This window comes from Procambarus clarkii, chromosome 25 (assembly GCF_040958095.1).
Source record: "Procambarus clarkii isolate CNS0578487 chromosome 25, FALCON_Pclarkii_2.0, whole genome shotgun sequence".
NCBI classification, from domain to species: Eukaryota; Metazoa; Arthropoda; class Malacostraca; order Decapoda; family Cambaridae; genus Procambarus; species Procambarus clarkii.
Genome location: NC_091174.1, coordinates 9869636 through 9884635, shown reverse-complemented (window position 1 = coordinate 9884635; position 15000 = coordinate 9869636). Strand labels below are relative to the sequence as shown.

Genomic DNA, 15000 nt, shown 5'->3' with positions numbered 1-15000 from the left:
ACTTTTTTTTGTGTCCTCTTAATGTTAATTTTTTGTATAAAATCAGATATGTAACTGTATAACCTTGCATAATAAAGTGTACACCATAAAAAAGGGGGTGGTAGGAGAAGCGAACACTCTTACGTATTCAGAGTTAAATGGCAAGTGTTTCCCTGAATGCTCTGTGTTCCCTTCTCTGAGGCTGTGGGTCCCTATAATTGCAGCAGTGGTGGTACCCCCCTATATATATATATATATATATATATATATATATATATATATATATATATATATATATATATATATATATATATATATATATATATATATATATATATATATATATATATATGTATGTAATTTATTTGATTTGATTTAAAATCTCACAACACAATTACACAATAGTGAAGATAGATAGATAGATTCTCATGAGCAATACTCGTTAATCCGGTCGTGTTTATACATGAAAAACACTTTGTTCACTACTCACAGCTGATGTCGTTTGAGGCCTCTCCAACTGACGTCAGTCGAACTTCATTGATGTCTTCATTGATGTCTTCATTGATGTCTTCATTGATGTCTTCATTGACGTCTTCATTGATGTCTTCATTAACGTCTTCATTGATGTCTTCATTGATGTCTTCACTGACGTCTTCACTGATGTCTTCACTGATGTCTTCACTGACGTCTTCATTGACGTCTTCACTGACGTCTTCATTAACGTCTCATTGACGTGGAACTTGACTGACGCCTTCGGTTCATATTACGCCTTTGCCAATACTTCACTCACCTATTGCACATAAAATTATATGCTAATTATATACCATCTAATCTAACATAACCTAGGCCTTAAAAGTTATTATTTATAATATTAGATTATACTTAAAAAAATACAGTTTTGTTACAGCAAGCTGTACGAGGAGACCAGTGACAGTATAGCATGTGACATTAACATGTGACAGTAGCGTGTGACAGTAGCGTGTGACAGTAGCGTGTGACAGTAGCCTGTGACAGTAGCCTGTGACAGTAGCCTGTGACAGTAGCCTGTGACAGTAGCCTGTGACAGTAGCCTGTGACAGCAACAAGTGACATCGGGTAATGCTAGAGGCCTGTAATAGAGTGTTTGATGGGTCTATTAGAGTTGGTGAGAGGTAGAGCCCGTATGGGGACACACACACACAGAGAGAGAGAGAGAGAGAGAGAGAGAGAGAGAGAGAGGGAGAGAGAGAGAGAGAGAGAGAGAGAGAGAGAGAGAGAGAGAGAGAGAGAGAGAGAGAGAGAGAGAGAGAGAGAGAGAGAGAGAGAGAGAGAGCAGGTTAGGGATCAGAGTTCAGGGTGAAACAAGGAGCAGGGATACCTCTCCCTCACTATATCTCCATCCCTCTCACTCTGCCTATCTTCCGTCCTGTCTCCCTTTCTCTATCTCTCACACACATTCTGTCTCCCCCCTCACTCTCACTCTGTCTCCCTCCCTGTCACTCACTCTGTCTCCCTCCCTGTCATTCACTCTGTCTCCTTCCTTCTCACAGAGTATCTTTCCCTCTTTCTCTTCATCTGCTCCCTTTCCGTCTGTTCCGCCCTTCTCTGATCATGACATACTTCTTCCTTTCTTCTTATTACCTGCTTGTAAACTCTGGCTATCTACACATCAGAGAGAGAGAGAGAGAGAGAGAGAGAGAGAGAGAGAGAGAGAGAGAGAGAGAGAGAGAGAGAGAGAGAGAGAGAGAGAGAGAGAGAGAGAGAAGAGGCAGAGGCTATGATAGGCTGACAGATCGCAGGTTGCAGATGCCCCGGGAATGACCTTTCCCAGCGTGGGAAATAACCTTTTCCGAGTCCGGGTGTATTGGGAACTGGGAAAGAGGGAGGGAACGGAAGAGAAAGGGAAGGAACGAAAGAAGCAGGAATGAAAACGAAAAAAAATCTGGAATAAGAGAGAGAAAATTAAAAAGGAGGGAGAGGGAGGGAGGGAGAGGGAGGGAAGGAGGGAGAGAGGAGATAGAGGGAGGGAAGGAAGAAGAGAGGGAGGAAGAAAGGAAGGATGAAGAGAACTGGGTACAGAGGGAAGCTCTTACGTGAGATTAAACAGTTAGATGGATCCAATGTGACCCAGTTTCCTGGTCAGCGTCCAACACCTTACTTAAGTCTGCACTTGCGAAACCTGTAGGTCTTTCCTTGATCACAGGAGCTTTGTCTGATTGTATTAAACAGTTTACGAGCTTGGAAATTCTGCGAGGTCGTTCGCGACCTCGTTAAGGGCCTGACAGCTAAGTGAACAGCGCTTCGGATTCGTAGTCCTAAGATTCCGGGTTCGATCCCCGGTGGAGGCGAAAACAAACGGGCAAAGTTTCTTTCACCCTGATTCCCCTTTACACCTAGAAGTAAATAGGTACCTGGGAGTTATACAGCTGCTACGGGCTGCTTCTAAGGGGTGTGTGTAACAAAAAGGAGGCCTGGTCGAGGACCGGGCCGCGGGGACGCTAAGCCCCGAAGTCATCTCAAGATATCCTCAAGATAACCTAACCCAGGGATATTAAAAGTATAAACAACCCTCGTAGCACTTCAGGGGACCCATGAAATGTTTAATAAATGCGAACAAAATCATCGGAATTGAAAAGAGATGTACAGGTTTCGTACCTGCTCGATGATGCCTGGCCTTTAAAAGGCTTTGACACAGTTCCGCCTGAGGTTGAGGCGTAGGAGGTGAGGTACTGAACAACCAAACACTCACAATCGACTTGAGAATGGTCCAGGACGGACCGAAACGTCGTCGTCCCTTCACCTTCTAGTGTGTGGTCTGGTCAACAACCAAACACTCACGAGTCATCTACCAGAGCTGTCCGTCATGTCTCCATCGTGGCGGCGTAGTTGGTGCTCACTAAGATCACTTTACGAAGTCGGAAGTGCTACGAAATCGTCCATAAGAACGATAATCTTGGCCTGAGAGCTTCCCTGTTGTATTTAAGATCTTGAAAACACTGTTTAGTGAATGCAGAGTAAACCGCGTTATTACTTAGTGAATGATGGTGTTGAACTCTGTCTCAGTTGATGGATAGGAAGCAGTGAACTATCAGGGGGGGAAAGCGCCAAGTGATTACGACTATATAGCACTGGGAAGGGGTCAGGATAGGGATTTGGGATGAGACGGGGGTGGGGCAGAAATGGTGTCCAACCACTTGGTGGACGGTCGGGGATTGAACGCCGACCTGCATGAAGCGAGAACGTCGTTCTACCGTCCAGCCCAAGTGATTGGACATAGGAAGCAGTGAGCAGTCTAACTTTTTAACCTAGTTTTTGCATGAAGCGAGACCGTGGCTTTACCGTCCAGTCTAATACTAATTAAGCTAACCTGGAGAGCACATAGAGAAGGATAAGGACCGGATCCCCCACCAGGCTGCTTCCTTACCAAGGAAGGTAAGGAAGTGGTAAGAAAGGACCTTCCTTACCACTTGCGTAATGTTCTCTTGAGAGGCGCAGAGTGAGGCAGATATGATTAAAGTGATTGTGACAATCAGCAGGAGCCAAGAGGAGGAATCGAACCTGCACACTGCGTACTCCCATTCACACACGACTTACACCACTACGCCATGACATAGTCAAAACCAGTGTGCAACTTCGAATCCTGATTTTCTCGTTGATACATCTCGTTAATGTGATTTCTTTGTGCGTTAGTGATTGATAAGATATATGAAAGGCGTTTACAGGAGGAATGTGAATAATGAGTTAATGCAGCGAAATCCAAATCAACTCGTAACAAGGAATTCGTTTGAGTGACAATATAGTCGTTTAGATGCGAACGACCCGTTAGGCTGCTTCAGTGAAATCAAGTCCCTGTAGCGTATACCAACAGGCTGAGCTGGTAGGCCTAATGACTTGCAGGGGTCGGTAACTTTACTGTAGTATATGCGTTTGCACTACTGGTGTTGCTGCTGTACTGGGTGCTGGTGTTCCTGCTGGGGCTCCTGCTGGGGCTCCTGCTGGGGCTCCTGCTGGCTCTGCTGCTGGCTCTGCTGTACTTGCTCTTCAGTGTGACCCTCCACACACTCTGCCTCAAGTCAGCTCCACACCACGGGCTTGGTCTGGAGCATGAAATAAGACACAATTCAAATCACCAGAGTTCCTGACGTGGTCGAGCACGTCCAAAGTATAATGTGTGGGGTGTCAAGCGTCTTTAGGGAGCGAGGAACTGAGCCGTCCCCGAGATGCTGGTCATGAAGATCCTCCTCCTCTTCCTCCTCGTCCCCCTGGCGTCTGTTGCATGTCCCTATACCTGTAGCTGGCGTCATTAGTGCTTCCGAGGGGCATGTATCGCTGGCGGCGAGGAGTGCCTCGTAAACCCCGTAGTGGAGGCTCTCAGCCCTTCAACACACGGAGCCATAATCGCAAATTCCGTCTGTGGTTGGCAGTTGTCTCTCTCTTGTATCTCTGCCGCCATCGCTTCTCTCGGGTTGAAATTCACACAGCGAGGTATTTACAGGCGCTAACTTCCTTTAGTGTCTGATCTCCGACCCTCATTTCACAGTTCCTCTCCTCCTTAGGCTGTCATTATCTCCGGCTTGTTTGCATTTAAGTCTTCGTCGTGTGTGTCGAATTTGACGGTTCATGTGTCCGTGTATTGTTGATATTTTGTGTGGCGGGAACCCTTGTGTGTGTGACGGAGGTGTGGGGCGGAGGTAGCCCTATATCCATTATTTATGTCACGCTGCCGCCGCTACCATCCACCAGACCATAGACAACCTGGATAACAATGGTGAGGCTCGAGTGTGTAGTGTCACGCCGCCTCCACCACCACCACAACGCCTCCGATGGGGTCAGCCCACACACGCCACCAACCATCTTCTGGCGAACACACACACACACGCCACCAACCATCTTCTGGCGAACACACACACACACGCCACCAACCTTACTCTGGGGAACACACACACACACGCCACCAACCTTACTCTGGGGAACACACACACACACGCCACCAACCTTACTCTGGGGAACACACACACACACGCCACCAACCTTACTCTGGGGAACACACACACACACACCACCAACCCTACTCTTGCGAACACACACACACCCACGCCATCAACTCTGCTGGTTCCGTCGCAAGTAAACACAGCAGCAGCAGCAGACAATATGCCGCTCAAGTTACTGGATGAAACATAACCGAATGTTTTATTTTCCTACTTGGCGTGTTTGTCCTTGTCTCGATTGTTGCAGCGATGTGTTGCTGTTGGTGTTGCATAGTGTTGCTGTTGGTGTTGCTTAGTGTTCGTCCCTCAAGCTTCAGAATGGCACTGTGAGTGGTCGGTGGCACTCAGGGTGACGCCAACCTTCATGGTGAAGTAGTGACGTTCTGGCACTGAAACTAAATTTAATGGGTCAATGGCTGTGACTTCTAACAGCTGACCACGTGCCTGTGACCCCTAACAGCTGACCACGTGTTTGTGACCTCTAACAGCTGACCACGTGTTTGTGACCCCTAACAGCTGACCACGTGCCTGTGACCTCTAACAGCTGACCACGTGCCTGTGACCCCTAACAGCTGACCACGTGCCTGTGACCTCTAACAGCTGACCACGTGCCTGTGACCCCTAACAGCTGACCACGTCCCTGTGACCTCTAACAGCTGACCACGTGTTTGTGACCCCTAACAGCTGACCACGTGTTTGTGACCCCTAACAGCTGACCACGTGCCTGTGACCCCTAACAGCTGACCACGTGCCTGTGACCCCTAACAGCTGACCACGTCCCTGTGACCCCTAACAGCTGACCACGTGCCTGTGACCCCTAACAGCTGACCACGTGCCTGTGACCCTTAACAGCTGACCACGTGCCTGTGACCTTTAGCAGCTGACCACGTCCCTTTGACCTCTAACAGCTGATCATTCCCTTTATGGGGGGTTTTAGCGTGGTCGTAATAGTGTCATTAGCGTCCCCATCTGACGACTCGTGTGGCGTCGCCCTCCGCGCCACTCCCGCCAAATTGTCTTGAAAATTGCTTTCCATATCAACAGCGACAGTTAATGTGCTGTTGGCTGCGTCTTGATGAAGTGTCGTGGTTGTTGATGTATTTTAGTGAATGATTGATGTGTTGTGAGGGGGGGGGAGGGGATTATAAGTCCCTTAATCTTGTCTCTTTAACTCTAAGCTCTCTAATGTGTATAGAGTCACGTCTAGATAGAGGGGAGCCGGTCGGCCGAGCAGACAGCACGCTGGACTTGTGATCCTGTGGTCCTGGGTTCGATCCCAGGCGCCGGCGAGAAACAATGGGCAGAGTTTCTTTCACCCTATGCCCCTGTTACCTAGCAGTAAAATAGGTACCTGGGTGTTAGTCAGCTGTCACGGGCTGCTTCCTGGGGGTGAAGGCCTGGTCGAGGACCGGGCCGCGGGGACACTAAAAAGCCCCGAAATCATCTCAAGATAACCTCAAGATAACGTCTTGCAGACAATGAGTCAGGATAAACTGGCTGAAGAGTTGGAGGCCAAACTTCACCTCTTAAAACGAAGCAAAGACAATATTTCGGTCCGTCTTGGAAGCTTTATTTATAAGTTCGAATCCCTGCCAGGGCGAGATGTTTGGATACGTCTCCTCACACCTAATGCACATGTTCTCTCAAGCAGTAAATTAGAATCCTGGGAGTTAGGCAACTGTTGTGGGTTGTATCGTGGTGGAGGGGGGTCAGTAGCTGGTCCATTGGGGGGGGGGGGGTAACGTCGACAGGCCTAAACAGGCTTCCTGTCCCCGAGAATGGGAAACCATTGTATTTTCATGTACGATAGTACCATTGGTAACTATGCAATTATATCTGGAACTATTGTCGCTACTGGTTCTATTACTACGGCAAATAGTGTCCATAGTGCTATTGTTAGTACTAAGTTTGTTGCATTCATTGCAACCATTACCATTATTGATACTACCATTAGCGGTACCATCATATGCTGATTATACAATAGTCACTACCATTGATGCTAATAATGGTGGTACTGCTGGCTGTTAATTGGTCCTTTATGCTAACAGTGCTTCTATTTCTGCAGCCATGTGTACTACAGCCATGGTTGCTATCATAATTGCTATCATTGTTGCTATCATTGTTGCTGCCATAGTTGCTATCACTGTTGCTATCATAGTTGCTGTCATTGTTGGTATCTTTGTTGCTATCACTATTGCTGCCATAGTTGTTATCATTGTTGCTGCCATAGTTGCTATCATTGTTGCTATCATTGTTGCTGCCATAGTTGCATCATTGTTGCTGCCATAGTTGCTATCATTGTTGTTATCATAGTTGCTATCATTGTTGCTATCATTGTTGCTATCAAAGTTGCTACCATAGTTGCTATCATTGTTGCTATCATTGTTGCTATCACTGTTGCTATCATAGTTGCTATCATTGTTGCTGTCATAGTTGCTATCATTGTTGCTGTCATAGTTGCTATCATTGTTGCTGCTATAGTTGCTATCATTGTTGCTGCCATAGTTGCTATCACTGTTGCTGCCATAGTTGCTATCATTGTTACTGCCATAGTTGCTATCATTGTTGCTATCATAGTTGCTATCATAGTATCACTGTTGCTATCATAGTTGCTATCACTGTTGCTATCATAGTTGCTATCACTGTTGCTGCCATAGTTGCTATCATAGTTGCTGCCATAGTTGCTATCATAGTTGCTGCCATAGTTGCTATCACTGTTGCTGCCATAGTTGCTATCATAGATGCTGCCATAGTTGCTATCATAGTTGCTGCCATAGTTGCTATCATAGTTGCTGCCATAGTTGCTATCACTGTTGCTGCCATAGTTGCTATCATAGTTGCTGCCATAGTTGCTATCACTGTTGCTGCCATAGTTGCTATCATAGTTGCTATCATAGTTGCTGCCATAGTTGCTATCATAGTTGCTATCATAGTTGCTATCACTGTTGCTACCGTTTCTGATACCAATAATCTCATTATTATTTATTTTTCTTTCGTGGTTAACGTTTTGGGTGGCGCGGGAGGAGGTAGGTGCCGGGATCAGGGGTCAGAGGTGACTGTGGTGACCGTGGCTGTGACCCCCAGACACTCACGCACGCAAGAGCACACACACTCACGCACCTGCCTGCGTGTACTCACACGCCATCATCTTTGCCTTCCTATATCCTCCCTTTATTGAAAAGCATTCTAGTTTGCATCTAAGTTCTGTTGTTCACTTTGTCATGCCAGTAAGAATCTTATATGTCGTGATCATGTCACAGCTCTCCCTTCTCTCTCTCTCTCTCTCTTTCTCTCTCTCTCTTTCTCTCTCTCTCTCTCTCTCTCTCTTTCTCTCTCTCTCTCTCTCTAAGTAGGAGTTTTAACTTTCTTTGATTTTCGCCTTGTATGCTTTCAGGGTTGGAGTCCACACCGGTACAGGTATGGTACATGATACAGGTGTGGCACAGGGCTCAGGTGTCCTTGTTCAGGGTCACTGAAGCCTCCTGGACGTGCCCACATCTGCCCAAGACGTGCTCACATCTACCCAAGACGTGCCCATACTATTCAAGACGTGCCTACATCTACCCAAGACGTGCCCATACTACCCAAGACGTGCCCACACTACCCAAGACGTGCCCACACTACCCAAGACGTGCCCACATCTACCCAAGACGTGCCCATACCTACCCAAGACGTGCCCACATCTACCCAAGACGTGCCCACATCTACGCCTTGAATTATAGATGAAGTTTTCCTTGCAATTCCTCCTCGTCCTGTTCATTTTATTTTGTGTATAATATTTTAACGTCACCTACCTGCTACCTGCCTAGTAGCTGGTTCCGGGGATCAACGTCCCCGCGGCCCGGTCTCCGGCCAGGCCTCCTGGGGTGGTAGTTGTATATTTACACATCTCTATAGCTGGTCTATGCCTCCTGCCTGCCATGACAGCCTGTAGAAACTGCTGGCACCTCCAGAATATAGTGCCAGCGAGGCGTAAGACTCGGGGATGTCAACGATGTGTCCCCCCCCCCCTCGTCAGCGAACCACTATCACGCCTCTGATTGGCCAATTAGGTCCACCTTGTTAATTGCCGCTCCGCGGACGTGTTGGGAATATCAATTGGCAAATTAGCGAGTATTTCGTAAGTGTGTGAACCCTTACCTGTTTGTGCTTGTCTGTTTGGAGCCATGAGGATCGGTCTTCGCCTCCTGGACCCCGCCTTCCAGCCATCGATTGTCTAGTGCAATGATTCTTGATCTATCGTGGACCGGGCCGCGGGGCCGTGGATCCCCGAAAGCTACACAAGGTAGTTAACTGTTATCTACCATTACAGGCTTGTTTCATCTACAAGTACAGTCTAATTTCATTTACTATTATAATGTACTTTGATCTTCCAGATCAGTTTATCTACTATAATCTATTTTAATCTACCCGTAAAGTCGATTTCTATTTACCAGTACTATTGCTCTACGTTCATCTACTAATAGTCTACTTTCATCTAATATTACAATCTACTTTCGTCTAGGTCTGTCAGGTGTACCATATTCAGGGGTTGTCTGATGGACTACAGCTCCTGGGCCCCAGCAGGACCTTCCCACACACCCCCAGTACCCTCACACACACACCCAGTACCCTCCCACACACCCCCAGTACCCTCACACACACCCAGTACCCTCCCACACCCCCAGTACCCTCCCACACACCCCCAGTACCCTCCCACACCCCCAGTACCCTCCCACACCCCCAGTACCCTCCCACACACCCCCAGTACCCTCCCACACACACCCAGTACCCACCCATACACCCCCAGTACTCTCCCACACACCCCCAGTACCCTCCCACACACCCAGTACCCTCCCACACACCCGGTACCCTCCCACACACACCCAGTACCCTCCCACACACCCCCAGTACCCTCCCACACACCCAGTACCCTCCCACACACCCGGTACCCTCCCACACACCTCCAGTACCCTCCCACACACCCAGTACCCTCCCACACACCCAGTACCCTCACACACACCCCCAGTACCCTCCCACACACCCAGTACCCTCCCACACACCCCCAGTACCCTCCCACACCCCCAGTACCCTCCCACACACCCAGTACCCTCCCACACACCCAGTACCCTCCCACACACCCAGTACCCTCCCACACCTCCAGTACCCTCCCAGTACCCTCCCACACACCCAGTACCCTCCCACACCACCAGTACCCTCCCACACACCCCCAGTACCCTCTCCGCCCACACTTTCTCCTCTGCCCCAGAAATAGGAACCTGTATGCTCCTCTCTGTTTCTCATCTTCACTTTTTTTTGCCTCTCACGCATCTCTTTGTCTCTTTGTTGTGGTTCTTATCTTTACCTGTGACCACTTAGATCCAACTGTGACCACTTAGATCCACCTGTGACCACTTAGATCCAACTGTGACCACTTAGATCCAACTGTGACCACTTAGATCCACCTGTGACCACTTAGATCCACCTGTGACCACTTAGATCCACCTGTGACCACTTAGATCCAACTGTGACCACTTAGATCCACCTGTGACCACTTAGATCCACCTGTGACCACTTAGATCCACCTGTGACCACTTAGATCCACCTGTGACCACTTAGATCCAACTGTGACCACTTAGATCCACCTGTGACCACTTAGATCCACCTGTGACCACTTAGATCCACCTGTGACCACTTAGATCCAACTGTGACCACTTAGATCCACCTGTGACCACTTAGATCCAACTGTGACCACTTAGATCCACCTGTGACCACTTAGATCCAACTGTGACCACTTAGATCCACCTGTGACCACTTAGATCCACCTGTGACCACTTAGATCCACCTGTGACCACTTAGATCCAACTGTGACCACTTAGATCCACCTGTGACCACTTAGATCCAACTGTGACCACTTAGATCCACGTGTGACCACTTAGATCCACTTGTGACCACTTAGATCCACTTGTGACCACTTAGACTCACATGTAACCACTTAGACTCACCTGTGACCACTTAGATTCACCTGTGACCACCTGTGACCACTTAGACTCACCTGTGCCCACTTAGATCCACCTGTGACCACTTAGACTCAACTGTGACCACTTACATCCATCTGTGACTACTTAGATCCACCTGTGACCACTTAGATCCACCTGTGACCACTTAGACTCACCTGTGACCACTTAGACTCACCTGTGCCCACCTGGGTCCACCTATACCATCACACCTCACCTTAGCATACCACCTCAGCTCAGGTTCTTGACTTCTGACTATACCTTCTCCAAGTGAATCTATGGATCTTTCAGACTATTTTTGTCTGCTCGCAAGACGAGGGTTCCATATGCTGTGGCGCTGCATATCTCAGAACTGGTCTTACATAGGTTGTGCACAGCGGTGTGAAGGATTCCTTTGTGCTGGGGGAGGGTGCTGAGGCTGACCTGAGGAAGGGGGGGGGGGGGGGAGGGAAGAGGAGCTGGTAAGGGGGTATTAAAGCTAACCCGATAAATAAGAACATAGTTCTAGCCTCAACTAGGTCGTTAGAGAGTATCTAACAACCCTCACTCGCAGCTATATTGCCACATTCTTCAACAAATCACTAAACAAACACTTAAACGTCTCGTTCAAAAAGATAAAAAAACCAATCACTATTTCCCTGAGAATTCTTTATAATAAAAAAAATAAACATAAAAATCCCCATAATAATAATAGTATCACAAGAGGTGTTATTAAACATTATTTCCAGAAAGTTCTATAAAGGTTCCATCGACATATTTCCTCCCTGGAGTCATCAGGGCCGAAACGAGCCGCTCAAACCCCGGCCATCACATCGCATGCGCACCACCGTCCCCGGACTCCTGCAATAACTTACAGCCGTTGTGTCGGCACGCACCGCACTCCCGCACCAGTCTCTGGCAGAAATGCCGCAACGCACCCGAAAGCTAAGTTTAGAAAATGGTTTATTTGTTATTTTGTTAAAGATATCACTGTGGCCTGAGGGGGATGGGAGATTGCATGTTGGGTTATATAGGTAGATGATGAAGTCGAAGTCGGAGCCAGTAGAGGGTTTGGGAGACGCGCAGGTCAGCAGAGGCGTGGGAACCCGGGCTGACCAACCGGTGTTGCCTTTAGACGAGCACTCTATTTACCATGAAAATGTTATCTAAATTCTATCTTCCCGCTCGATAACGATTATATTACTTGGCACAACAGATTGCAGCCATTAGAGAGAGTCTTCGGGAGTGATGGATACCGGTTTTGCAGGCGGGAGAAAGATTTATTTAGCACAAGACACGGGATTGAAATCTCTCTGGCTGAGATTGCAGGTCGCCGATAATAACAAGTGAACATCGACGTTGGCCGCGATAAAGTTAGGATTATGTGTAGCGGGCACTTGTACCCTCCCCCGTGCCCACTCTCTGTCACCAGTCACCTCCTGTACCCTCCCCCGTGCCCACTGTCACCAGTCACCTCCTGTACCCTCCCCCGTGCCCACTGTCACCAGTCACCTCCTGTACCCTCCCCCGTGCCCACTGTCACCAGTCACCACTTGTACCCTCCCCCATGCCCCTCTGTCACCAGTCACCACTTGTACCCTCCCCCGTGCCCACTGTCACCAGTCACCACTTGTACCCTCCCCCGTGCCCACTCTCTGTCACCAGTCACCACTTGTACCCTCCCCCGTGCCCACTGTCACCAGTCACCACTTGTACCCTCCCCCGTGCCCACTCTCTGTCACCAGTCACCACTTGTACCCTCCCCCATGCCCCTCTGTCACCAGTCACCACTTGTACCCTCCCCCGTGCCCACTGTCACCAGTCACCACTTGTACCCTCCCCCATGCCCCTCTGTCACCAGTCACCACTTGTACCCTCCCCCGTGCCCACTGTCACCAGTCACCACTTGTACCCTCCCCCGTGCCCACTGTCACCAGTCACCACTTGTACCCTCCCCCGTGCCCACTGTCACCAGTCACCACTTGTACCCTCCCCCATGCCCCTCTGTCACCAGTCACCACTTGTACCCTCCCCCGTGCCCACTGTCACCAGTCACCACTTGTACCCTCCCCCGTGCCCACTGTCACCAGTCACCACTTGTACCCTCCCCCGTGCCCACTGTCACCAGTCACCTCCTGTACCCTCCCCCGTGCCCCTCTGTCACCAGTCACCACTTGTACCCTCCCCCGTGCCCACTGTCACCAGTCACCACCTGTACCCTCCCCTATGCCCACTGTCACCAGTCACCACCTGTACTCTCCCCCGTGCCCACTCTCTGTCACCAGTCACCACTTGTACCCTCCCCCGTGCCCACTGTCACCAGTCACCACCTGTACCCTCCCCCGTGCCCACTCTCTGTCACCAGTCACCACTTGTACCCTCCCCCGTGCCCACTGTCACCAGTCACCACCTGTACCCTCCCCCGTGCCCACTCTCTGTCACCAGTCACCACTTGTACCCTCCCCCGTGCCCACTGTCACCAGTCACCACCTGTACCCTCCCCTGTGCCCACTGTCACCTGTCACCACCTGTACCCTCCCCCGTGCCCACTGTCACCAGTCACCACTTGTACCCTCCCCCGTGCCCACTATCACCAGTCACCACCTGTACCCTCCCCTGTGCCCACTATCACCAGTCACCACCTGTACCCTCCCCCGTGCCCACTGTCACCAGTCACCTCCTGTACCCTCCCCTGTGCCCACTGTCACCAGTCACCACTTGTACCCTCCCCCGTGCCCACTGTCACCAGTCACCACCTGTACCCTCCCCTGTGCCCACTGTCACCAGTCACCACCTGTACCCTCCCCCGTGCCCACTGTCACCAGTCACCACTTGTACCCTCCCCCGTGCCCACTGTCACCAGTCACCACCTGTACCCTCCCCTGTGCCCACTGTCACCAGTCACCACTTGTACCCTCCCCCGTGCCCACTCTCTGTCACCAGTCACTCTCCACCAATTTATCTCTCACCTCACACTGTATACAGACCAAGAGATGAAGTCTCTTGAAACCTGTCAAAATGAAGCTATGTGTCTCATCCTTGGGGCTCCAAAGTCCACGAGAATAGTTAATATGACCTACCATAAGTGAGTCTAGTTTTCGGCGCGAAGGCATTGAGTAGATCTAGACAACACATGAAGTTTCAAGCTAAACTTTCTAATATGCTACACTCACCCGAGGTCTATAGAAGAAGAAGAAGAAGAGCGAAATCTGATTATGTATTTTGGTTCTACAAGGTAGCCAACTCCATCAAAATATTAAATATGTACCCAACTCAATTAATGATTAATCAACCAATTACTCCATGGGATAACTGGGATCTATCAGTTGATTTTGTAAATGCACCCAAGAAAGATAGTGTGCACTCTACATTATTAAAACAGTTAACACTGAAAAGCATCACTGAAAGTACTCAGAGTATGGGTAACGATGTTTATCAGTGCTATACCGACGGCTCTGTAGAAGAAGGTGGACGATGTACCGGATGTGCATGTAACATATTTGAACAATCTTCTCTCGTACATACAACAATGAAGCGCGTCAATGACTGGGCAAGTACAACTCAAACCGAACTTGCAGGCATATACCTTGCCACTGAAATTTTAAAAGACAAAGGCAGTGGCCTTATATACTGTGACTCGCAGAGTGCACTCCTGGCATTGAACGCATATAGTAGTGACACCCAGAAAATAGTCAGTGATATTCGAATGAATGTTTTAGCTGCTAAAGAAAACACATTTGAAATTAAATTCCTATGAATACCATCACATGTTGGCATCTCAAGGCATGACACTGTTGATATGCTTGCAAAGACAGCCTGTAGAAAACCAGTGCTAGAAATTGATATGGGTGTTTCATTAGCAGCGACAAAGAGAATACTTAAACAAATATCTAATGAAGATCTCACCGACCTAATAAATTCACAATGGCCTGAAAGTTGTAGTATTAAACATTATGATAGATATCGTGAGGAGACATTCACATATGGGACTAATAGAACAAGAACCCGGCAATGTGATGTTATAGTGGCCAGAATACGCCTGGGATATAGATGTATCTGATAGCTTTCTCAAAACCCAA

The 15000-nt window shown here is 48.8% G+C and overlaps 1 protein-coding gene across 1 annotated transcript in view; it reads right to left on the bottom strand.

Moving 5' to 3' along the window:
* Positions 1-461: 461 nt before the first annotated feature.
* Positions 462-15000, bottom strand: part of LOC138368362 (uncharacterized) — a 21062-nt gene continuing 6523 nt past the window's right edge. Inside the window, exons 2-3 of the mRNA XM_069330890.1 lie at positions 7542-7903; positions 462-691 (exon numbers count right to left, since the gene is read on the bottom strand). Coding sequence (XP_069186991.1) covers positions 462-691; positions 7542-7903 — 592 coding nt within the window. The remainder of the gene's footprint in view (positions 692-7541; positions 7904-15000) is intronic.